Source organism: Xenopus laevis, chromosome 3L, assembly GCF_017654675.1.
Source record: "Xenopus laevis strain J_2021 chromosome 3L, Xenopus_laevis_v10.1, whole genome shotgun sequence".
NCBI lineage: Eukaryota > Metazoa > Chordata > Amphibia > Anura > Pipidae > Xenopus > Xenopus laevis.
This window is the reverse complement of record NC_054375.1, coordinates 85,774,740-85,802,371: the sequence shown is the minus strand read 5'-3', so window position 1 is coordinate 85,802,371 and position 27,632 is coordinate 85,774,740. Positions and strand designations below refer to the sequence as shown.

Sequence of the window (27,632 nt, the reverse complement as noted above, 5' to 3'; positions counted from 1 at the left end):
AGTAAATTACGTTATTAAGGGGCAGATTTATCAAAATGTGAGGTTAAAGCTTAATGAATAAAAACTCACATTCTATTCATTCCTATGGGATTTTTAGAATTGTATTTATCAATGGGTGAAAGTTAGAATGCAACTCTTGATAAATAACAGTTCTAAAAATCCCAAATGAATGAATAGAAAGTGGGTGAGTTTTTATTTATTAAGCTCTCAACTCACATTTTGATAAATCTGCCTCTTTAAGTCTTTGGTTACCTTGTCATATCCATAGAAATATATGTAATCATAAATTATTATGCAGTTTTTAACTTTTATAATATATATATATATATATCTCTATCTCTATCTCTATCTCTATAATCTTTCACATGATACTGCAGGGTGATTGCCCTTTGTAGTAAAATACTTTGGAGCACATTACTCATTTGTCTTTTTTTCATATTTATACATGTACATACTGTAATATGTTAATATTTTATTCTAGACTCCAGCCTTCTCTGCTTTCCCTGGTTTATCTTTCCATATGTTGGGCTTGAGGAGATGCAAAGATGTTGTACACTGTGGTTCTGATGTAAATAGTATCTCCAGCATATGAGGCCAAGCGCTATGTAGAAGAGAGCAAATAGAACCAATTTGTTTCACACTATAGTGATACAAATTCTACATTACTTTTTATTGCTGGGGAAACAAAATCTGGTACAATATTTGTGGTTCTGTTGTCACTATGGTTTAAAAACACAAGAGAGCAATGCAGCAGAAGTGGCCACGGTGGTTGATTCTCTTGTGTCATATCAGTGCATTCAAGCTTTGGAATACAATAATAATACAGGTAGTGTTTTATAACATACAGTGATTCCAAATTGTTTCCTGATGAAAGTGTGCCCATGCATAATTGATCTTTTTTACTGTAGACCATTATCCCTATAAGTAAACAACATTTTACATAAGTAGCAGACATACATTTATAGATATTAAATCCCTATGTTCTGGTTATGTATAAATAATATATATTGAAAGCATAGGAACACCTACTTTGGTTAGATTTAACCAGAGAAACCTAATTCACCAGATAACACAAATGTCACATAATTCCAATAAACAGGAAAATAATACCTTAATGCCTATTTTATTTACAATAGCAACAGGATGTGTCTCACATTAGAACAGATGCCTAACATGGCCACGTATGTTTTACACAAAAGAAGCAGAACATTGTATACTAATATATATTGGTTGATGTTGCTTTAGTTGTATCTTCATTTACATGATGAGGATCAAATACATCCAAAAAGGGGGGTTGTGGGTGCACTCAAAAGGCTAAGTTAAGGTATATTTAAGTATAATGGAAGTGTTACTTTTTAATGCACATTCCCTGGTCCCCTGTCTCATAAGCAATTCAGTATAAATACAAGTGCATGTGTTTACAAAACAGGGGTTTTTAGTTACAAAGTTACAATCATAAAGTTGATAAGCCACCATACCACATCAAGGTAAACCCCATACAGTGGTCCCTAACTTGTTTACCTCTGGTGATAGTATAAAAAGTCTTTTACTTCTCTGCATAGTAGCATTTTTTATGCCCATAGTAAAAGGAGACGAGCCTAAGCCAGCTAAAAATAGTACACTTCTATTTAAGGAGGAAATAGTTTTATTCTTTAAATCAACTTAAAAGATTTAAGTGCTGGCTGTTACTTAAACATTTACTTACCTTCTTACTTAAACAGTTCAATGGCACAGTTTTGTCTGAACCAGTTAGTGACTTTGTAAGTAAAGAAAGTAAAATAAAAAGATAAAAAGATTTTGCTGTGTAAGCATTGTCATGAAATTAAATACTAATACAATAATAAATAATATCAAAGTTGTTCCAGGTTTATTCACAGCTCAGGACTGTGTAACCTAAGCAGCTGCTATTAGGGTGAAAGGTTATATTCAGCTTTATTTTCTGTTCTCAGACTGCATCCAGTACTATCAGCACTGCAGTCCAGTCAATTGGTATAAAGGGAAAGGAGTTTTACATACAGATGGAGCTAACTTTGTTTGGTCATGACAAAAATGTAGGTCTATTTATCAAAATTCAGATTAGTGCAATTTTATGTTTTTTTTTTTTCTACTAAACATAAATGTTTGCTTATTTATTGAAAAATCCAGATATAAAAAACAGAAATGAATGCATTTGAAAAAAGAAGTTTGAATTTTTCAAGTTCATGTTTTACTCAAAAATTTAATAAATAGTTAAAAATTTGGCTAGGATTGTTCCCATTAAATTTTACAAATTTTGCAAATTTTTACATTCAAGTTTTTTGTGCTTAATACATAACAAAAACACATGTTTAAAATATTGATAAATAAAAATAATAAATAGGATACAATAGAAAAAATCTTATTACCCTAGTGTGCAGGGTAACACTGCACTAGTGCTTCAAACCCCTTTAGGCACACTATCCATGGTGTATGCCTTAGACAACATGGGAAAGGTTTTAAGAATGTTATTTTAAGTTATGCTTTATTATAATAACACAAATTCTACATCCTGGGAAGTAAACTGATAACAAAAAAGGATCTGCACTGGACATCAATACATACATTGAACAGGGCACACACAGAGAAAAAGAATGAAAATTAGTCATCCATACAGTATTCCATAATGTAAATATTGGGGACACGAAGCTAAAAATGAAGTTCAAACCATAAAGAGAGGGATATTTATAAATATAAAAGTAAACTGTATTGGGGACTTAATGTTTAGGCCCATTATAACATTTGAAAAAGATCCAGTATCTTTATCATTAATTAAACACCATTTGTTTAGAATTTACACACCACTTTTCTAAATAAAAGTCTTTATTTACTCAATAACTCATGCTTCACTTGTTTTACTATTCACTTCTCAAATTCCTTGTAGTGTATATTTAGGTTACCACATATAAAGTGTGGGCTGCATCAATTGCAGATTGATTGCATTTAAATTGAAAGTAATCAGTTTGCAATCAGTATATTGTCTCTAATTATGTTTTATGTTTTTTTACATGGTTTAATAACCTTCCTGCATGTGCACCAAGCCTTCTTCAAGTTATGTCATTCAGGCTTAATTTTAAAACCATTTCCTAAAGAATAAACCAGGGAGTTCTGAAAACTTGCAGTGCATTTAATTAACCATTAAAACATTTAACTTTGTATTACTTTTGTATTAATACAGGTATAGAATCCCTTTTCCGAAAACCTGTTATCCAGAAATTTCTCAATTAAGGGATGACATCTCCCATTGAGTTCACAACAAGCAAATAATAAATTTTTATAATTTAATTTCCTTTTTCTCTGTAATAATAAAACAGTACCTTATACTTGATCCTAACTAAGCTGCATGAATCCATAAGGGTGGCAAAACAATCTAATTGGGTTTATTTAGGGGCATATTTATCAAGGGTCGAATTTGAAAAACTTTGAAATTCGAATTCAAAAAGAGCAACCGAAATTAAGTAGATGCTTTTTTTGGCCGAATAGGTCAGTTTTTGATCGAATAGGTCCGTATTTGGCCGAATTAGAATCTTACGAATCTAAGTAATATCGCATTCGATCGAATTTGAATCAAAGTTTTTCCCAAAAAAACCTTACATTTTTCTAAGTCAACCAGTTGACTTCAAATAGGTTATAGGAGGTCCTCCATAGGCTAAAACAGCAATTTAGCAGGGTTCAGATGGAGAATGGTCAACATCGAATTTTTAAAGAGACAGTACACGATAAATTTCAATATTCAAATTTTTTTAAAATTCAAATCAAATTTTTCATTTTTTTAATTCGAAAATTCACCTTTGATAAATCTGCTCCTTAATGTTTAAGGGTAGAACTACACAAATGACTTGTTTGGCTATGTGTTTTCGGCAGATCCGACACACTGCGCCAAATCGCAGTCATCAAATCGGATGCAACAGATAATAAGGTAAGCAATAGCAATGTCGAATGGTGTCGCATCGTACATCCAACACGACTGTTGGATGCAGACGCTGCATGCTGTGTCTGCATCCTAAAGTCGTGTTGTGTTGGATGAACGTTTGCATTGCTATTGCTTGCCTTATTCTCCGTTGTATCCGATTTGATGCCTGCATTTTGGAACAGCTCGTCAGATCCACCAAAAACGCGTAGAAGCCGTCCATGTAATTCTACCCTAAATGATTTTTAGCAAACTTAAAGGGGAAGGAAACCTAGTCGGCGCAAACCCCCCACCCCCCTCCCGTTTGTTGCCCACCCTCCCTCCTCCCCCATGGCCTACCCATCCCGCTGGACAAATGCCCCTAACTTGTTACTTACCCTTCTGCGCAGGTCCAATCCAGGGAGTTCACCGACGACATCTTCTTCCATGTGATCTTCTTCCTGCTGTGAACGGCGCATGCGCAGTAGGATCATTTCGCCGGTATGCGCGTGACTTTTGGTGCATGCGCAGTAGATCCGTACCGGCGAAATGATCCTGCTGCGCATGCGCCAAAACGCCGTTCACAGCAGGAAGAAGATCGCGTGGAATAAGATGTCGCCGGTAAACTCCCTGGACTGGACCTGTGCAGAAGGGTAAGTAAAAAGTTAGGGGCAGGCGGGTAGGCCAGGGGGGAGGGTGGGCAACAAATGGGAGGGGGGGTGGGGGGTTTGCGCCGACTAGGTTTCCTTCCCCTTTAAAGGAATTATCTTTAGAACAAATACTGAAAGTAAAATATAAAAGGTTTGGTTAGAATGTGTCTGTTCTTTATTTAACCAAATGTATATTTTAAAATCACAAATTGTTGTTCAACAAATATAAGAAGTGGATGTCAAGTGACTTGCTTGAGAACAAATGCATGGCATATATAAGACATTGTTATGGGTATATTAAGCCAGTGGGTGCTCAATGAAGTACATTATTTATCAGCTTAGCCCAAAATGAGTTAAACAACCTTCTTCACTCTTCCTCAAAACTTAATTTATTAGCTAGCTCTTGTTACAGTGGCTAGGTATTGCCATTTTTTCAGATTTTCTATAATATAAAGTGAAACATCCACTGGAGAGCCCAATAACTGTAAATAAAACTGTTGCATTGACATGTGGCTCTCTAGTTGATGTTTCATGTTATATTAGTTAAAGTTATATTGATCTGTCATTTTGGCTAATACCAGTAGCTGGACATCCAGTAGTGCCCAGGAACTCTGCTGTGAAGCGTAACAATATCCCTTCTATGACAATGCATAAATACATTCTGATAGTTACTAATTAGGACTGTTGCTTAAACCCGGTTTCAGTCTGATATAACTTTTAGCTGTTTATGTTAATGTTTGTGATTATTTCACAAAGTTACCATAAACTGTATATGTATTGCTAAAATGAATAATGCAATATTGAATATGATGATTCAGACTAAATATAGTAAGTTCTTGTTTAAAAGAGAATGAGGAATACAGAGAAGACATGCAATCAAAGCAGAAGAAAGGTATGTGGGATAATGAAACCATATGCCTGCATTATAAATCTTGCAAAAATGACTGCATGGTGAATTTCCCCTCAAGAGCTGAAAGTGCAAAATGTGCTTGCCAATGCCACACTACTGAAGATCACTCCTGAAAGTAACCAGCAGTGGTCCATGCTGATCTAAGCAATAGAATTATCAAAATAAGGGATCCTGAAGGATTCCCAACAGTTTGAATGTTTTTATGATTTATTAAAACTTGCCTGACTGTCAGAAATATTTTTGACCTGATACCTGTGTTACAGGATGTGTAAGACTGCTATAGAAGTCAGTGGGAGCTGCGCTGATCCTATTGGACTGCTCTAAATCAATTCAGATTTTAGAGGTTTTCATATTTTTTTTCGCTAGGAATTGTCCAAAAAGCTAAAAATTGTTGAGGTTTTATGTATTTATATATATAATTGTTAGTTCAGCGTAATTTTCCTTTCATACTTTTTTTATTCAATTTTTTAATAAATCTCATGACATTCGTAGTTTTAGAATTTGTGAGTTGAGACTGCTGATAAATAGGCCCCACTTTTATCAACGTAGAAGCATTCGGTATGAAATATAGGTTTGTTTATGACATCTTGCACACAAAAGAAAATGACTGCTAGCAATATTGTTGTGCACTGAAACAGTCTTAGAAAAATAGAACCTCTCTATGCTGAGCTGTTTTCTACTGTGCTGATTTGATTATATAATCCGTATATCCTAGAACCACTTCTAATGTTTTCACTTTATATATTCAGAAACTATCACAGGAGAATTACAACTTCCTTCCGAATATTGAATAGAATGGTTCTTTTTTGCAGATATGCTGAAAGGCGAAACCTTAAGTTCACAGACCCAGTTCCCACGAGCCCCTCATTCTCATTTAAGTTACATTGATAACAATTATTTGTTTAGAAAACAGTACATGTTGTGTTTGATGTTTCCTATATTAGCAAAACAAGAGGTCTTCAATTCATGCTTCGTAGTCAACGTTATCTAATTTTTACAAGTACTCTAATTTTTGAAGTACTCTGTGGGTTTGACACTAGAAACTATGGTTTCTAGCAATAGCAAGCTACTATTGTTTAACAGCAGGTATTATAATTAAAGCATTAAAGGGCACATTTACTTAGGGTTGAATACCGAGGGTTAATTAACCCTCGATAGTCAACTGTCGAAGTTAAATCCTTCGACTTCGAATATCGAAGCAATTTGCTTGTTTGAACGATCGAAGGAAACGATTAAATCCTTCAAATCGAACGATTTGAAGGATTTTAAGCCATCGATCGAATGAAATTCCTTAGATCAAAAAAAGCTTTAGAAAGCCTATGGGGACCTTCCCCATAGGCTATCATTTAGGTTCAGTCAGTTTTACTTGAAGTAGGGGGTCAAAGTTTTTTTTAAAGAGACAGTACTTTGACTATCGAATGGTCGAATAGTCGAACAATTTTTAGTTCGAATCGAAGTCGTACCCGAAGGTAGTGGTAGCCAATTTGATGGTCAAAGTAGCCCAAAAAAATGTTCGAAATTGGAAGTATTTTTTCTTCTATTCCTTCACTCGAGCTAAGTAAATGTGCCCCTAAGTCTAGTAATACAAAGCACTTAGTAATACTGTAATATTTGCTTTGAAAGCAAACATCAGTTTGTTGCTATTTTTTACTAGATATGATAAAATAAATTTGTCTTTAATCCCCCCTGCGTGTGTAACAGTTATTATAAACTGCCAACACTACATTATGTATAGGTTCATAATATGTAGTCTGTGATTCTATGCAGTACATTACAAGAGTTACTCTGTCAATGCTACTGTATTGTACAGTATGTATATTTTTATTTATATATTAGTGTTACTCATGAATCCAACACTGTACAGTGGAACAATATATTAATAGAACAAACAGGGTCATTGCAATAATAATAAATAACATAAAATACAAATAAATACAAAGTACAATTACATAAAAATTATGTGCTAAGCATTAAAGAGACAAGAGGAAGGAGGTCCTTGCCCCATAATCTAAGTGGGTAGGTAACTTACATACACAAACAGAAGAATATTTTATTTAAAGAGTGTACATGTTTTACACCCACAAATAAACTAGTTCTAGGCAGCCACTGTCCTATTTATAAAATAGATATAAAATAGAAGTTTTAGGCTATAGTTCTTTAGACAGCCACAAATCTTTTGCAACCCTTTTTATCTTCCATTGCAAGAACTAAACCCATTGTATTCTGCACAGCTTATCTGCAGTGTAAACACATGCCCTCTAGCCTGATTCAACTTAAATGGCTTCCCCCAGGACTGCACATCATATGTATATAAACTATAGTTGTGTTTCTAAAGCAAAAACAGAATTACTACCAGTGCTGGGTAACAGTAGATTGTATAAAAAATGGATGTAACACCATTTTTCTGCCATTACTCACCCTTTAAGTTGGGTTTTATAATATTATTGTTTACCTGTGTACTTATGCAAAGTATGAGTTCAGCTGAATATTTGGGCTGGATCTGCACCCTAAGTCTAATGTCACACCAGTGAAAAAACACCAATCCACCTGATCCATACTAATTTCAGTAAAATATGTTTCTCATCAAAATCTGCCCTGGGTTAATGTTGCTTGTTATTGCTTGCTGAAAAGGGTGTGGAGCAGAGCCTAGAAGGTACCATGTGTGCCTGTAACGTTCACAGTGAGGAACCGCTGTGACGGAGGATAGCCACTCCAAGGGGAGTGGATATGGTGGGAGCCCAGGGGTGTAGCCATAGGTAATTGTAGGCAAAGACATGATGATGATGAAGTAATAGTAGGTTTATTGCAGTCGGAACACAGAAACACAAAAGGCAGGAACAGGCAAAAAGGCTAATCGAGGTATCCAGATGGTGAGGGAAAAATGGGGAACACTGGAACAAAGGTACTCACTCAGGAAACAAGGTAACAAGGTTTTCAGGAACTAGGCATACAAGGTTTTCAAGATTCAGATTCAGATTCAGATTCAGATTCAGATTCAGATTCAGATTCAGATTCAGAGGTCAGGAACAAACAGAATACAATCAATGACTCAGCCCTGAGCAAAGCTCAGGGCGGGGTTTATAAAGGGAAGGTGATTAGGAAATGGGAAACACATGAGGGTAAACGAGGTGGGTGGAAAACAGGCAGATTACCAGAAACAATATACACAATAGTTCAGGACCAGTCCCGAGAGCCCCCAGTGGCTCATGAGGCAAGTGCTGCAAATTGCCAGAACAGCACCACCAGAGTTCAAGTCCCAGGCTGATCCTGACAGTGCCTTTGCATCATATAATGTGAGATTAAAACAACGGACAAAAAAAATCAACACATTTTTGTTTTACAGTTTTGTTTTTTGTTTGCAGTTTTGTTGATTGTGCACACATCAGAATATGCAATTTAGGGTTTAGTATTCAAAGTATCTCTACATGTTTTTAAACCACCTTTTCCACCTTGTCAATAATACCACAAAGAAGAAAATGTGTCCACTAAAAAAGCCAGTCTAAGACAGCATTTTTAAAAATGGTTAGGACTTATACAAATCTCATGTTTATGTTTGTGCATACACTGTAACCTGATATAATACAGTATATAAAACCAAACAATGGGCAGTTATATTTAGTAGCCTTGCCAACCATATCCATTCGTTTCTATCCATAAATGGAAATGGTTTTAGTGAACTCATTTTCAAATAGCTTGATATAAGCATGCAAGTATAGAACCGTGGCAACACTGGGTCATATAAATCTGTAACTGTCAGAAAATGAAAAAATGACTATAAAAAGAATTATGATTCTATTGTACTTCAAGTAAATATTGAGTCAGAATATTGAGGAGAATTGGTATGAACATGTTTAAAAAATCAAATATGTGACAAACTGCATTTTTCAATCACAGCTTATATTTTTAATGATAATAAGTCAGAGATAAATTTAGTTTGCATGTTTTCCTATTTGATTTTATTTCTTAAAAAAACTGAGCATGGTAATTAAAGTATAGAAATACATTTTTTGGTAAACACGGATTAACATTAACTGTACAGTAAATTTAGGGGATTTTAGGGGATTTTATTATATTAGTTGATATTTCTGGTATTTTTACCAGTATTTTAATATTTACTTAACTCTTCCAAACTTTAGCAATTAATTTTCTTAAATTTTTGGGACTGAGCAATTCAGTGGATTGTTATTGGGTTCCTATTGTATAATAAAATAGATGGTTTGCCCCTGTGAGTTGTACTGAAATTTGTGATTGTTTAGTGAAATAAAGTGATATTTTGTAAAATTTTTGTTTAGATTAAATAAGGTGTTTTTGTTATTTTTTTAATAGCTTTACTTTCACAAGAAAAATTTAGCTATCACTTTAACTTATACAATGTCATATATTATTTATACGTAGTAAATTAATTATCCTTTGGAAATGTATTTATTGAATGTGTACTTGAAGAGAGTTTCTATAGAAATTTGGGTTGGAAACTTTACAATTATAGTGATTGAAGTAATAATTATATTATTTAGCTAATGGTTGCATTGACAATCTATAAGGAATGTAATTTTATACAACTAGAGTTGTATAACTAGAATTTATTATAATAAGTTAATACAGTTTCTTTAATCGTAATGCAAAATTCAAGCATGTTTTTCTATGTTTCAGTGTGTCACAATGTTCAAGAAACCAGCTTAAAAAATCTGTTGATATTCCCTTACAGGTGAAAGAATGGTTGTGCTTAAACTGTCAAACACAGCGAGCAATGGCAGGACAACTTGGGAATATGAACAAGTTTCAACCTTCATTAGAGACACCACAGTCCTCACCAAAACATATTTTAGCAAATACTCAAGCACCTAAATCTGCAACATTGCCCTTTACACCAACTGATAAAAGGGACGATCAAACAATTAAAAAAGATATTGCTAAAGATTCAGACACAAAACCATGTCAGTCCTCAACTGAACTCACTGAGCAATTAAAAACCAGAGAAGACAAGTTGCCAGTTGCTAAAGATGTTCCAAAACCTGTGATTGCAGCAGCTACTGGACTATCCACTGGAAAAAGTGAGCACGATGACAGAGATGTGACCACAGTGATAACAAATAAAGAAATTCAACAGAGTTTGGCTTCAGAAAGAAAAACTTATAAAGAGAAAATAACTGAAACCAGTCAAGTTACTGATCATGAAACTGAAAAAGAAAAGACTGTAAGTAATGGCAACAAGTATAATAATATTAAATGTTTTGTACACTGATGGACTTTCTAATGTCTTAGGAGAAGATCATTTATTAAGGGGGTTATTTATCAAACATCGAATTTTAGAGTATTTTTATACCTCAAATGAACTCACAACTTGAATTGTTTCTAATTTAAGAAAAAACTAGAATGGAAAAAACTTGATTCAGCAATTTTTGGGGTTAATAACCCCAAACTAAAATTAATAAGAGTTTTTGGCAAAAAAAACCCTTGAATTGCTTGAATTGTTTTGGGCAAACCCCTCCGAACATCATGAAGGCCATTAACGTCTACATAAGGTTCAAGTGACCTCTGCCACTGACTCCTACATGACCTTGACAGGTTTTAGATGTTTTTTCAGATTCAAGCTATTTCCAGGATTGGGGTATAATAATCTCAAAAATGTAAGTTTTTTTGGAGTTTTTTTAACCTGAAATATGGATTTTTTTTTTTTTACAAAAAAATCTTGAAAACTGAATTTTTGTGGAAAACACAACACGAGCTTTAATAAATAACCCGCTAAATGTGCTATTTAGTTAATACTGTATAACTGAAATTCTTCTTTTCCATAATGACTAGCAAGTGCTTTTGGGAGAATGCTACACACATCCTTCTCTGGTGAGCATCTGGGTTTTCAGGCTGGTGACAGATACTGGTACTTGCTTTACCGTTTGGTGACATTATGCCTTTTAAAACTGAAAACTGAGAAAAATCATCGGTCCAAAAGTAACTTTATGCTTTTCCTGATAATTATATCTGAGAAAATGAAATGTCAGCCACCATAATTATAGTTTAATTGCAGGAGATAATCAGCTAAAAAAAATGCCTTTCTGTTTTGTGAGATATAAATTGTAGGGATGCACAGAATCCACGATTCCAATCAGGATACGCCCATTTTCAGCATTTTCAAATTCTTCTGCCCAGCCGAACCAAATCCTAATTTGCATATGCAAATTAAGGATGGGAAGGGAAATTGTGTGACTTTTTGTCACAAAATAAGGCGTTTTCCCCTTCCAACCACCTAATTTGAATATGCAAATTAGGATTTGATGTTCAGCCGAATCTTTAGCAATGGTTTCGAAGGTTTGGCTGAATCCAAAATAGTGGATTCAGTGCATCCCTAAAAAATTGCCAGAAAGAAAAAGGAAAATACCAGGAACACCAAGTGCCATATGGTGTTTGATTTATATTTTGAAAGCTAAAGAAATCTTTACATTAATGCAATCTGAAATAGTAAATTAGATAATGTTACTGCAATTTATATATTATTTTGTGTAGTGCTCAAGAAAACATTACACAATCTTGTCTATATTTGATAAAGTACAGGCTAGTATTAGTCAGCAGTGCAGAAATCTGAGCATTACCTTGGTTTTAAGATGTATTATATGAACTACTCAATGATTCAAGGTCTGTCTCTGGCTAAATGTGAAAAAGTACAACGTGGTATTTCAGCAAGACATTTCTCATTATCCACACATTTGAAGACATTGAGCATGTCACTATTTATTAAACCAGCTGTGGTTGTTTGACGAATAATGAGGCCAGAGACATAACAAAGTTTTATGCTGGTAAATCCCCTCTTTAACATACGCTGCAAAGACAGAATTGTTAGCATCAATGTTGGTCTGGGCCTTTAAAGTCAAATTCTGATCTGTACTTTATAGGGATGCATCGAATCCACTATTTTGGATTCGGCCGAACCCCCGAATCCTTAGTGAAAGATTTGGCCGAATACCGGACCGAATCCGAATCCTAATTTGCATATGCAAATTAGCGGTGGGAAGGGGAAAACATTTTTTACTTCCTTGTTTTAAGACAAAAAGTCACACAATTTTCCTCCCTGCCCCTAATTTGCATATGCAAATTAGGATTCTGATTCGGAACGGCCAGGCAGAAGGATTTGGCCGAATCCGAATCCTGCTGAAAAAGGCAGAATCCCGAACTGAATCCTGGATTTGGTGCATCCCTAGTACTTTATTACACATCCATTACCAGGCTTTTGGTCATTTTCAGTACAGAAAGAAAACATCTGTTGTGTTGCAAAAATTACTCAATCAGGACTATATTAATGGTCTGGGACTAAAAGCTTTAACAGTAATCATCAAATGATATTAGAAACAGCTAAAAAATGTTGCCCTGGTTACAATACTCTTTGCAGCTGACCTCTAGTTACTCTAGTTACTAATCTATTTCCATATGATGTTGACAATCCCTCAAAATACATCAGCAAACTACAAAATATGTACTGTCCCTGTCATAAATTATTTTTAAACATTATATATGCCTTTCTTTGCCATGTATCTGTTTTATGTTGAGATATGATAATAGTTTGTTATAAATTTATAAAAAACCTGTTTGAGGGGTTTGGGGCATAGAGTATTAGTGGCATATTTCGAAAAAAAAATTTACCAATTGAAATGTATTAAAAAAAAAATTAAAAAAATGTTTAATTCGCTTAATGTGATCAACCTGCAAACTCTAATCAAATTAGAATCAAATTTGATTCGAGTTTTTTCACCAAATTTTTTTCTCTAATTTATTTTTCAAAAGTCCACCAAACAACTCCAAATTGATTGTAGGAGACCACCCTTAGGTTAAAACAACAGTTTGGCAGGTTTTAGATAGCAAATAGTCAAATTCAAAATCTTAAAGGAACAGTACATGATGAATTTCAAAAATTCTAATTTTGAATTTTTTTAAACTTGAATCGAATTTGGACTATTCCCTAGTCAGATTACACTAAAATAAACTCAAAATTTGAATTTAAAAAACACAAATTTTCAATTTGACCCTTGATAAATCTGCCCCTTAGTGTATTAGTATTTTTAAAAAGCTTTTAAGATGTAATTTGAACTATATACATAATAGAAAGATGTATTCATTTGTGAAAGTAGTGCTCATCGTCCACTTTCTATTTATTTCTATGGGATATTTAACATTGAACTCTAAGGTGCCCATTTACTGTGATTTATATTTTTTTTTATTTTCCACAATTATTTTACGCTAGGTTCTACAGATTATGACAAACCATGAAAACTTTGCAATTTATTAAGCTATAAAACCTCAAAAAACAGTAATACAAAATTTTGCCATCAAAAAGCTATCAATGTCATGTAGAAGTAAATGGAATTCATTCTTTTACAATTGTAAAATCTTTAATTCAAGCTTTTAGGGTTTTTTCTGTTTGTAATTACATGAGGATTTTGAGGTTTCGTATTAGTATTTGGATTAGTTCTGCAATTTTTATTCATTAAACTCTTTAATAAATTACATTTCATTTATAGTTTTATAGAAAATTAGTTTTTTGTGGTTTCTAAAACCATTACAATCAGAATTTTGGTAAATGGGTATATATAATTTAATTAAAAGTAGGGAGGGGTGTGTGTATGAATGCTTGGTTTTCATTTGGAGGGGTTGAACTTGATGGACTTTGTCTTTTTTCAACCCGATTTAACTATGTAACTATCAATAATTCACAAAACGGTGAGAAAACTCAATGTCGATGGGCGTCAAAATTATTTTAACGGGCGAGAATTTTTTAAGCGAGCAACAATTTTTTATATGTGCTACTATTTTGTCCAAATACATTAAAGTCAATGGACGTCCAAATAATTTTGACGTGCGGCAATTTATTTGCCCATCACACATATTTTCAAGGACCCACCAATATATACAATATATAATGCATTTGCCTGATTTCATCATCATCATCATCATCATCATCATCATCATCAATAATACGTTATAACAAACTGAATAAATGGTGGATAACAAACAAGGGTTACAGAGTTCTATAGGATTAGAGGGCCCTACAAATTAGAGTTTACAAACTAAAGGTTAGGGTACAATTGAGACATTAGGATTTTAGAAACAATTTTTAGATTTTTGATACAGCAATGATTGTTTAGGGTACACTGAATAAGCTTCTTTAAACAGGTGGGTCTTCAAGGAGCACTTGAAAGTTTGGAAAGAAGGAGAAAGTCTGACAGCTCGAGGCAGAGAGTTCCAGAGAAATGCAGAAGCCTGAGAGAAGTCTTGTACACGAGAATGGGCAGAAGTGATGAGAGGAGAAGCGAAGTGAAGATCAGAAGCAGAGCAAAGGATGCATGAAGGAGTGTATTTGGAGATCAGAGATGAAATAAAGGGAGGGGCTTCATTATTAAGGGCCTTGAATGTGAGTGTTAGTAATTTGAATTTGATTCTAGAGGAGAATTGGAGCCAGTGAAGGGACATGCATATGGGAGCAGCTGATGTTGATCGCCGAGATAAATGAATGAGTCTAGCAGCAGCATTTAGCACAGATTGGAGTTGTGTAAGGTGACTTGTTGGAATACCTAGGCGGGAGATAAGAGACTGAATCAGTGTTTTAGTTGATTCTGAACTGAGATATGGTCGTATTCGGGCAATGATGCGCAGTTGAATACGACAAGATTTTGCAAGTGTTTGAATGAGTGGTGAAAAAGACAGATGCAAGTCTAGTATAACTCCTTTGCAGCGTGCCTGTGTGGTGGAATGAAAGGTGTTGTTGTTTACTGTGAGTGATATCTGAGGGACAGGGGAAGATCTTGGAGGAAATATAATGAGTTCTATTTTTGAAGGGTTTAGTTTCAGGTGGCCCTGTGAAATCAGAGAAACAGTCTGTAACTTGGGAAAGGACAGAATTAGAAAAATCAGGAGTAGACAAGTAGGGGCACATTTATCAAGGGTCGAATATCGAGGTTTAATAAACCCTCGAATTCGACCCTCGAATTTAAATCCTTCGAAATTGAATTCAAAGGATTTATCGCAAATCCTTTGATCAATCGATCAAAGTAAAAATCGTTCGGATTGAAGGATTTTTCTACGATAAAAAAAAGGTTAGAAAAGTGCTGGGGAAGGTCCCCGTAGGCTAACATTGTACCTCGGTAGGTATAAACTACCGAAGTATGTAGTCGAAGTATTTTTTAAAGAGACAGTACTTTGACTATCGAATGGTCTCGAATCGGTCGAATCGAAGGTCGTAGTAGCCTATTCGATGGTCGAAGTACCCAAAAAAATACTTCAAAATTTAAAGTTTTTTTCATTCGAATCCTTCACTCGAGCTTAGTAAATGTGCCCCATAGAGTTGGGTGTCATCAGCATAAAGGTGATACTGAAATCCAAATGACTGAAAAGGTTTTCCTAGCGAAGTTGTATAGAGCGAAAAACAGCAGAGGGCCTAGAACAGAGCCTTGAGGAACTCCGACAGAGGGGGAAATTCACTAACAGGCAAAAATTCGGCATTGACGGCTTTGCTGCCTTCTCCACACTTCGCCAGGTGTAACTTCACACAGACAACGCTAATTCACTAAGTTGGGAAGTTTCGTCACTGGAGCCGAATGCTTGCAAACTTGCGCTAGATTTACTATGGCAGGCATAGCGAAGTTGCGCTAGCGTTGGATAATTTGAATACGGCGGGAAGTTAAATTTCAATGGACCTATATGTTGCAGCAAATACAGTACACTACACAAGCCCAGGGAACCTTAATAAAAGAAAATAGAGTTGTTATATTGCCCTACACATGAGCCCACAGTATATTTTATGTGCCATATGAAAGGAAATGTAGGGGTGAAGGAGGGTACCCAAAAAAAATGACAATCTTTTTCAGCCTATCACCCTGTAAAAAGAAAGACGCCAGCATTTTTTGGGACTTAGAAAATTTTTCAACTAAATTTTGAGGAAGTCTTATCTACTCTATTGCACTTTGCCTGGTCTGAGGTGGCGAAGGCAAGTCTGGCGATAGAGGTAACGTTCAGTAAAAACTAAGACTTATTGAATTTGCGTAGTAACACTCTTTCGCCAGTGCGAAAATACACCTTGTGTTAGAGTGCAAAATTGCACTACAGTCTATCTCCTTCGCTAGTGTAATTACGCCAGCACCGGTTAGTAAATCGGCGAAGTACCGAAATAACATCACGCTGTTGAATTTTCACCAGTGTTAGTCACTTCGCCCTTTAGTTAATTTGCCCCAGAGAGAGGAACCGTAGTAGAAGTAGAGTTAGAGCAGGCAACTTTAAAAGAACAGTCAGACAGATAAGATGTAAACCATATAAGAGCAGTGTCACGAATGCTAGCTGAGTATAGAATGTCTAAGAGGAGTGTGTGGTCAACTGTGTCAAAGGCTGCAGAGAGATCTAGAAGGATGAGTATGGAATAGTGACCTTTAGACTTTGCCAGTTGAAGATCATTGGTTACTTTGGTGAGTGCAGTTTCAGTTGAGTGTGTTGGGCGGAAGCCAGATTGCAGGGAGTCAAGAAGGGAGTTGTGAGTGAGATGTTGGATCAGGCGTTTGTAAACCAGCCATTCTAGGAATTACCAAGATTTCCTGTATTTTACACAATTTTTTTCTGGTCCCAAAAAAACATAAAATGGGGATTCGACTGCACTCTTTGAAATTTGTTGGGGAAACTACCCAAAAAATTGTAAGTCACAATTCATGGCTGAACTACATCTGTGATTGGACTAAAACTTTTGAGCCTTTCTATTCCACATATGCCTAACCAAAAGAGACTAGTGTGATCAATGCTATTTACTATAACACTTCACAAATAGTGTGGACAAACCTGTCCCAATTTGGCAAATAAAGTTCAAGTTCAAGTCAGAAGGTTTTGTTTTTTTGCGTATAACAACCCTCTGGCAACTTTTTTATTTGGTGAATTTTTTAGTGCATAGTACATTTTAGCCTATGGGCATTTTTCCCGTTACGAACCATGGCAAAAAAATTCACCCATCACTCTTTACAACTGTTTTATTATTGTAACTATAATCTTTTGATACATATTCTTTGTTTATTTAGGCCAGTGTAATGGATTTTCTGTTCTGTTTGTGACATCATTGGGTTTCTGTCTATAAGCTTTTCTAATACAGGTATGGGACATGTTATCCAGAATGCTTAGGACCTGGGTTTTTCGGGATAAGGGATCTTTCTGTAATTTGGATCTTCATGACTTAAGTCTACTAGAAAATCATGTAAACACAAAATACACCCAATAGACTGGTTTTGCTTCCAGTAGGGATTAATTATATCTTAGTTGGGATCAAGTACAAGGTACTGTTTTATTATTACAGAGAAAAAGAAAATCATTCTTAAAAATTTGGATTCTTTAATTATAATGGAGTCTATGGGAGATGGCCTTACCGTAATTTGGAACTTTCTGGATGAATTGTTTCCAGATAATGGATCCCATACCTGTACTACCATTTGCTACAGGGTGCTTTAGATTGTATTCTAATGGTAAACTCCCTGGGTCTGATTAATTAAAGATCATTGGATACTTTCTTGTGTTTATGCAAAAGATATGTTGATTGGGGAAAGGTATTGGTACTGGCCTCCTCCACTGCCAGTTACACATATACTGAGAAAAAAATAGATGCCAATACCTGTGATTCAAAAGTGGGTGTTTCCAACTTACCTCCATGTCATGAGCACTTCAATAATATTTTTTGTTGGTGTTCCTTGATTTAGTGTGCTGTCAGCCATAATTTTTTTTTGTGAAGTATAATAATCTGTATCATATCGTACTGTTAAAATTTATTTTCACTAATGTTTAGTGATTTAGTATTTTTGTGTAAAAGTATATTTACTGATACTGAGTGTTCATTGATTTGTATAATGCTTTCAAACTCTTAGTATAAGTATACTAGTATAGTATTGGTATCTGATCAATAGACTTTACGACTTGTGGCAGAATTAACATTTAATTATATCAGGTATGTCTGATTACATGTACAGTATACATTGTAGCAACAATGTAACATGAATAATAAGAATAATAAATAGATTAACATTAAAATAACTGTAGAAGCATGAAAAGATACCATAGGTGAAAAAATAAATAAAACTCTGAATGTTTAAAATATTCATATAAAAGTAAACTACATTTGATCACTAAAATGTGATAAACAATTATTTTAACTATACATTGCAAAAGAGCATTGTGTGTATTATTATTTTATATACTTTTTACATTTTTTTCCCCATTGGCTGATTGTGTTTCTCAAAAGAGTGCATTTGTAACATTAAAGATTGCCTTTATCTCTTACAGGATAAGGAAGATGACAAATTGGATATATCAAGCTGTCAACAACAAAAAAGTCCACAAGGTCTAAGTGACACAGGATATTCATCTGATGGCATATCAAGCTCACTTGGAGAATTCCCAAGTCTTATACCAAGCAATGAAAAAGAGCTACCTAAGGAACCTTTAAAGAAAGAATCTCTTTCACATGAAAATAGTCCTTCAAGCCCATCTGATTTAGCCAAGTTGGAAAGTACAGTTCTTTCAATACTAGAGGCTCAAACAAATGTGCTTAGAAATGAAAACTTAAGAAAAAACAATGATTTTTATGGAATTTATCCTGGGCAAACACAGGACAGAGCTAAAACAAAAATTTTACCAATAACACCAGAATCCTATAGCTCAGAAGAAGAGGATCTTGAAGATATCCAAGAAGAAGAAGATGAAGAGATAATGGAAGGAAATTGTAAAGGTGGAATATCTTCACAGAAAAGTCCTAAAGATAGTGTAATTACACATAGACGGCATGATTCATTAGATGATAGCAGTGAAAGTGAAAATTCACCAGTTCCACGCAGAAGACGAAGAGCTAGCAATGAGTCATCAAGCAGTGATGAATACAAACAAGAAGACAGCCAAGGATCTGGGGATGATGAAGATTTTATCCGTAAACAAATCATTGAAATGAGTGCTGATGAGGATGCATCTGGATCTGAAGATGAGGAATTTATAAAAACAAAATTAAAGGAAATTAGTGTAAACGAGAGTCAAAAAAAGGATGCTAAAGTAAAACCAACAAATGCAAAATGTAAGAAATTAACCAAAAAAAGTAGCACAAGCTACGATGATGATGGAATTAGGCGTCATTCATGGCATGATGATGATGAAGAGGATGAAGAAACCTATGATGAAAGTCCCGAGCAAAAACATAGGGAAACCAAAAGTCAAGAAAGTGAAGAACTTGCAGTAAGTGGAGGAGGGGGACTCAGGAGGTTTAAAACCATAGAATTAAATAGCACAATATCGAATACATACTCTGCAGAATCAAATAAACTCTCTTCAAGACTATATTATGATGATGAGCCAGAATTAGAAATGGAGAGTTTAACTGATTCTCCAGAGGATCGTTCAAGGGAAGAAAGATCTTCTAGCCTCCATGCTTCTAGCTTTACACCAGGGACATCCCCTACATCAGTGTCCTCACTAGATGAAGATAGTGATAGCAGCCCCAGCCACAAAAAGATGTCAGGAGAAAGCAAACAGCAGCGAAAAGCTAGACATCGATCCCATGGACCAGTTTTGCCCACTATAGAAGACTCTTCAGAAGAGGAAGAGTTAAGAGAAGAAGAGGAACTTTTAAAAGAGCAAGAGAAACAAAGAGAGTTAGAGCAACAACAAAGAAAATGTTCTAGCAAAAAATCAAAAAAAGACAAAGATGAATTAAGAGCCCAGCGAAGAAGGGAAAGACCTAAGACACCTCCAAGTAATCTGTCACCAATTGAAGATGCCTCTCCAACAGAAGAGTTACGCCAAGCAGCTGAAATGGAAGAACTTCACAGATCCTCATGTTCTGAATATTCTCCCAGTATTGAATCAGAACCAGAGGGCTTTGAAATAAGCCCTGAGAAAATAATAGAGGTTCAAAAAGGATACAAATTACCCACCTCTGTTTCCTTGTTTTCACCTACAGATGTTTCTACATTTGATATGCCAGAAGATAGAAACTGTCATGAGAGTCTAAAAACTGCTGAAGAAGCATATGAAGAGATAATATGCAAAGCAAAGCTGTATCAGAATGACAAGGAAAAAGATGATGCCTTTGAGAAAGAACCTTTATATGGAGGGATGTTAATTGAAGATTATATTTATGAATCTTTGGTAGAAGAAAATTATAATGAAAGGTTAGATGCCTCTGCAAAAGCTGGTCAAGAAAATGTTTTTGAACACAGATTACAGTTGCAGTCTCACTCTAAAGAGGATATTGGAATAGATTCCATTCCCAAAATTACCAATTTAAATAATGAGTGCTTTACAGCAGAATCTTTTCATTCAGTTTTGCCTCAAGAAGATATTGTTTCTAGTTCCTACATTGTTCCAGAAAGCCACGAGATAGTAAATTTGGATAATGCAGAAGAAAGACAACCCCCAGCTGACAATGCTGGGTTTTTTGAGTACATTAATTGTCAAAATATGCAGCTAACTCCAGGATCAAGCCCAACTCAATCTAAACCTGAATTTAGATTGAAATCTGGTTCTGCACCTCTTAGTTCTGAGGATATATGTAAAACAAAATACATTTCTTCTATACCTTCCTCACAATCGTCCTCTATACAAAATAACACAATTTCTATTCCAGATGTTAAAATTACTCAGCATTTTACAGTAGAAGAGAGAGATGATGATGATTTCTCTGTTTTTATCTGTGAACAAAAAGCATCAGAGCCTCATGTTTCTGAAAGTATTGAGATGTTTGTCAAAGATACATGTGAAGTCAATTCAGATATTGTTGTAGACAAAATCACAACATTGGTGTTTAAAAATGGTGACCAACAATCTTGTACAAAACAGGATTCTAATCATGGTATATACTCAGATTCTAGCTTTGTAGTTGATGCAATGCAGAGAGACATTTTAAACACATATCAAAATGAATCTTCCGTTTCCTCTGCTACATCTGCTATAATGTATTCTAATACTAGCCACATAGATTCTAATTCTGTTATTGTGCCGATAGAAAGACCTTGTCTTATCACTGAAAAAGCCATGGATCATGTTGTCATTTCAGTGCCAGACAATACTCATAGCACAGAACTTGAAAATGTACGCAGTGACCTAAATAAAACAGGAATGTTTCAAAGCACTGAGGAAACCACAGACTTTGTAAAGACTCATGCCAACATTAAGGGAAATGAACTTAGTAGCTCAGCAAGTCATTCTTACCCTTTAAGCAGTTGTGGCTTTATTTCCTCAACTGAAAAATCTCCTATAACAACTCCGCAATCTATGATCACATCAGCAGATACTATTACTTCTTCGCCCAAAGCGACCTCTGTAATATCTTCAATTCCAACTGTTACCACTAAAGTGAAATCATTCTTTAAAAGCACCTCTCTGGATTCACCTGCCCCTTTGACTAAACCAGCACCCCCTCCACCACCACCTCCACCCACTCCACCTAAACCAGATATATATTCTAAGAAAAAGTCTGCACCACAATTGCCATTAACAACTAAAACTACTGAAATAAGGCCTAGTGGAGAATTTGTAATACATAGTTCAACCCTTCCAATTAAACCTCATGCTCCACCTGTTCCTCCCAAACCATCTGTAATTCCATCAGGATTGGTCTTTAGTCACAAGCCAATGGATATCTCAAAGACTCAGATAATGGCAAAAACACATATTTCTGACCATCCAGTAAACCTCCGAAAATTAACCGAAACACAACAAAAAACAAAAGCACAATCTATCTCCTCCAAAATGACTTTGAATTTGACCACTTCTACAGAATTCAGACCACAATCACCTACTTCTCCCTTGTCACCTCATTCTTTTAGATCATCACCAAGGCTAACTAAACCATCACTAGAGACTTATGTTGTAATCACATTACCATCTGAGCCAGGAACTCCAACAGATAGTGCCACAGCTCAGACAACTACATGTTGGCCTCTTCAATCTCCACAAAAAGAAGGCATTCCACAAACAGTAGATACTGTTTTCACTGCAAGCCCTCTAAATGTATTTGAAAAAGGATATCCATCTTTAGAATCTCATACTATGTTGTTAACACACTTGAGAGCAGCAGAAGCTACAAAAACTGTTTTCTCTATACCTAAGACAACAATGTCAGATTCTGAAGCAAGTAACATTTTAAGTGCCTTTCCTAAAGAAAGGAGTGCTCTAAGCAACATCCAGATAAAAGAAACGGCAAAAATAGCAGAACCTATTAACATAGTAGATCTCCGAACTTTGAGCAAGATTGATTACACATGTTCAGAGTTGGGAACAGATATCTGCATGGACTTGTCTGCAACTCCAGTTGATGTAAAACGTCATTCTTCCTGTGGAATTTCGAGTCGACAAATTAGCGCAATACAGCCTGCTATAGTAAATCTTAGCACTGCATCACCCATAATTTCCTCAGTCTCACTAGTAACAGAATCAGTCACTGTTGTGACATGTTCAACAACAGTGAGTTATACAACAAGTTTAGAAAGTCTGGTTGATTTAGGAAATTCTATGAAAGCCCCTTTAAAACTTACAACATCTAAGGATATTGAAGATAGAAGCTTTATGTTCCCCACAGAAGAAGAGGTGCCAATTAACCTATCACTTGGTGGTACACCAGCACATTCAGTGACATATGCAACATCAAAGTCCATTTCTTTTTCTCCTGGTGGTATAACCAATGGAAGCAATGATATATCTACTTCTCAAGAATCAGTAGACAGTGGTGTTGTGGATCTAAGTACCACTAAAACACACAGAACAATGGTAACTATGGATGAAATAACATCAGCAATTGTTACTGAAACTGTAGAAGATAAGCCTGTTGATTTAACTGCTGGCAGAAGAGCAGTATGTTGTGATGTTGTGTACAGACTACCTTTTGGAAAGAGCTGCATTTCAGATCAGCCTTCAACATGTTTACCTGAAGATCGATTTGGTTACAGAGATGACCATTATCAATATGATCGCTCAGGCTATTCATCTGTTAGAGCAGGGGGAGGTATGAAATCTTCAATGTCTGATACTAACTTGGCTGAAGCAGGAGTTTTCTTGTATAAAAGCAAAAATAGTTTTGATTATCCTATTGGACTAACTGAAGTTGCTGTAGACCTTACATCTGGAAAAATTACTACAGGTCAGTATGATGTGCCAGCAGATCTTTCTTTGAAATGTGATTTTGGTGTTCCTCATCTCATTTCAGGATGACTTTTCGTTTTTTATTTCCTGTCGTGATTTTTGGGGACATTGTTGCACAGTATTTTGGTGTACTTGTTTATTTTATTTTACCCTTTTGTGTATATGTTTTATTCATAGGTTCATGCATGTGCTTGCATGTTCCAATATGATTTTGCATTTTGTCAAAGTAAATCATTATCCTGGAGATTTGCATGCATTATCCATTTATTTCATCAAGATTGGATGGCTCACCAAATCACCAAGAATCAGTATTTGTGGGAAATGGACTATAATTTTACCCTATGCTTTCAGGTGAGGCTTTGGATTACCAAACCAAGACAACAGGTGTTTATCCAGAGACACGCCAAGTAATTTCTGGGATTGGAATAAGTGCACCCCAGTATTCACAAGCTAGAATGACTAATTCTGTAGTATCACCATTTGGTACAGGAAGTGTTTTAAGATCATCAAATGGTGTTGTGTATTCATCTGTTGCAACCCCTATTCCTTCTACCTTTGCGATCACTACTCAACCTGGTTCAATTTTCAGTACAACTGTAAGAGATTTATCAAGTTTTGTTACTAGTGACACTGTAACTTCAATAACAACCCTAAATCAGACTCAACCACTGCCAAGATCATATAGTATGCTAGATACTACTGCATCAGATGTAAGTGATGCAATGACTGTTGTGGAAGCTAGTTTACAGACATTTCCTGAGGATTTTGCAGCAACCACAGCAGCTGACCTAGTTTCTATTTTGACAACGGATTCAGAATCCTATAGCGAAAGAATTGAAGATGATTCAGCATTCTTAATTCAACCTGAAGATGGAAATCAACAGCAACTCCATTTGCAACGTGAACTTCTAGAACTTGAGAAGCTCAAACAGCAAAGATTAGCAGAAGAGCTGGAATGGGAACGTCAGGAGATTCAGAGGTTTAGAGAGCAGGAAACTTTCATGGTCCAAAAGAAACTGGAAGAATTGCAATCAATGAAACAGCACCTTCTCTTTCAACAAGAGGAAGAGAGGCAAGCTCAGTTTATGATGAGGCAGGAAACTATGGCTCACCAACAGCTACATCTCGAGCAAATTCAGCAGCTTCAACATCAACTGCATCAACAGTTGGAGGAGCAAAAATTACAACAGATGTATCAATATAATTATGACCTTACTGAAACAGTGACTCCTCAAACAACCTCTGACCAGGTTATAATGGAGGCACAATATTCTACAGCTGAAGATGGACAGTTCTGGACTAGTGAACAGTCTGCAGCAACAGCAGTAACAGGCATTGGAATTCCACCAAGTGAAACATGGTATGCAATCCAGTCAGATGGGGTTACCCAATATATCTCTAAACCTGGTGTTCTAAATTCTGTCTCAGAAATTTCTCTCAAAGATATTGATAACAATGAGGAACGACAACTAAAAAAAAGAACTTCAATGCCCAGACTGAGTGGCATGTATGAGGATATAGATGTAAATGGGCAAGAAGAGCCTCGGTCATATAAATTAATAGTTGATAGTGGAGTACAAACTGATGATGAGGATGCAGCTGAAAAAGAATATACAGGGAGGAGAAGGAGATCAAGAAAAGGTGTGGATACAAGTGTTCAAACTGATGATGAGGATCAAGAAGAATGGGAAATTACTACAAGATCTCGAAGAAGGTCACGTACAGGAAAATATAGTGAGGCTAATACAGATGTGGACAAAGTTAGGCATTTTTCAAAAGTATCCAGCATAGCTATTCAAACTGTTGCGGAAACGTCAGTACAAACTGAACCACTGGGAACAATAAGAACTCCTTCTGCCAGAGCAAATGTTGATGCAAAAGTTGAAATAATTAAGCATATTTCAGCTCCAGAGAAAAACTATAAAGGAGAAAGTTTAGGATGTCAGACAGAAACAGTTTCAGATGTACAAAGTCCACAGTATCTAAGTGATATATCTCATAAAGATAAAAGGCGTCCAACACCTTTAGAAATTGGATACTCTTCACATCTTCGTGCAGACTCATCACTTCAGGTTGCACCTTCCCCTCCCAAATCTCCCAAGGTTCTTTATTCACCTGTTTCCCCTGTGTCGCCTGGTAAAGTCTTAGAATCAGCTTTTGTTTCTTATGAGAATACACTAGTGGATGATATCTCTCATAAGCAGCTAATTGAAGTTGTCCAGGTTCCATCACCAAGTCCAAAATCAGCTAAAGTTATGCAGCGCTCCATGTCAGATCCAAAACCTCTAAGTCCAACTGCAGAAGACATTGCAAGGACACAATTCCAGTATGCAGATGGATATGTGGTAAGGATGTTTTTTACTGTATGTAAAAATATATCCACAAATTCCTTGGGGTACAACATATACCGTCATTCTCAATGGAAGGGGGTCCACTGTGCTAGGGGAAAGAATAGCTCAGAGGTTGAAGGAGTGTTTAAACTAGGCAAGGGGGTGGGCAAAAGGTTACAAAGAAAATTATCATTGGTGTATGTTATAAACCACCTCGTATAAGTGACGAATATGAAGTCCAGCTACATAGTTATTACTATGGGTGACTTCCAATTATCTAGACATTGACTGGGGTAATGGGGTTGCCAAGACAGAAAAAGCAAATAGTATTGTAAATATGCTGAATGACAACTTTTTATTCCAGATCGTTCAAGAACCTACTAGGAGTAACTCTCTTTTGGACCTTGTAATAACTATTAATACTGAACTCATCTCTAGCATTTGTGTGGGTGAGCATTTAGGAAATAGTGAGATTTGAGATTCTGTTGCAGAGGACAGAATCTGTTGCAGAGGAAATTCTATATGGGAGTAAATACAATTTCAGATGTGCAAACTTTGACCGTATAAGGGCATCTCTGCAACATTAAAGGAGAAGGAAAGTCTTCTTCCACTTGGGGGTGCCAAATGTTAGGAGCCCCCAAGTTATACCCCCCATTGTATATACTTACCTGAAACCCTGGGCTGGTGCTCCTATAAGCAGAAAACTGCACCGGACTGGGGTTCTTCCAGCAAGCACCACGTAACGATCCTCTTCCGGCTTCTTCTCGCGGCTATGCATGCCTAGTAGAGCGAAAAGTAGAATCTTAACTAAAAAGTCGGCTATTTCATTCTACTGTGCATTCGTCTGCCCCGGGAAATTTGAAAAAAGATGAAGCCGGAAAAGGATTGATCCGTGGTGCCAAATTATTTATAAGGTACAAGGAGGCCAATAAATCATGCAAAAGAGCTATCATGCAAGCTAAAATCCATATGGAAAAAGATATGTCAGAAAGCAGTAAAAATAATCCAAAATACTTTTTTTAAATATGTTAATGTTAAAAAAAAATGAAGCAGGAAGGGGACCCTTAATATCAGAAGGGGGTTAGCTGGTTGATGAGAACAAAAAAAAAGCTGAGATTCTGAACTCATATTTTTCGTCTGTCTACACAAATGAGGAACCAGTTTATGAAGGTTTCCTTCTTAATTCTAGTAATACAACTAATGATGCATGGTTCACAATTCAAAAGAGACTAGAACATGTTAAGATAATCAAAGGTCCGGGCCAGATGGTATTCACCCCAGAGTACTTAGCGAGCTTAGCTCTGTGATTGCCAAACATTGAGGTCTGGCATGGTGCGGGGCAAATTGTTAATGTGGTGTCGCTATTCAAATAGGGATCCCATTCTCAGCCTCAAAACTATAGGCCAGTTAGTCTGATGTCAGTGGTAGAAAATCTTTTTGAATGGTTAATAAAGAATAAGATATTGGACTTCATAGAAATCATAATGCTATAAGTTTGTGCCAGCATGGTTTTATGCATAATAGATCTTGCAAGACTAACTTAATTTCTTTTTATGAGAAAGTGAGCAGGGACCTCGATTCTAGGATGGCAGTAGATTTGATTTACTTAGACTTTGCTAAAGCATTTGATACAGTGCCACACAGAAGGCTACTGCATAAATTAAGTAATGTTGGCCTGGAACATAGTATTTGTATTTGGATAGAGAACT

The 27,632-nt window shown here is 35.7% G+C and overlaps 1 protein-coding gene across 3 annotated transcripts in view; it reads left to right on the top strand.

Annotated features, from left to right (window-relative positions):
- The window catches only part of pclo.L (piccolo presynaptic cytomatrix protein L homeolog), a 149,716-nt gene that overhangs the window by 60,470 nt on the left and 61,614 nt on the right, over window positions 1–27,632 (top strand). For all 3 annotated transcript variants that reach the window (XM_041586554.1, XM_041586553.1, XM_041586552.1), the window contains exons 4-6: window positions 10,170–10,658; window positions 18,752–23,591; window positions 23,945–25,938. In XM_041586554.1, coding sequence (XP_041442488.1) covers window positions 10,170–10,658; window positions 18,752–23,591; window positions 23,945–25,938 — 7,323 coding nt within the window. The remainder of the gene's footprint in view (window positions 1–10,169; window positions 10,659–18,751; window positions 23,592–23,944; window positions 25,939–27,632) is intronic.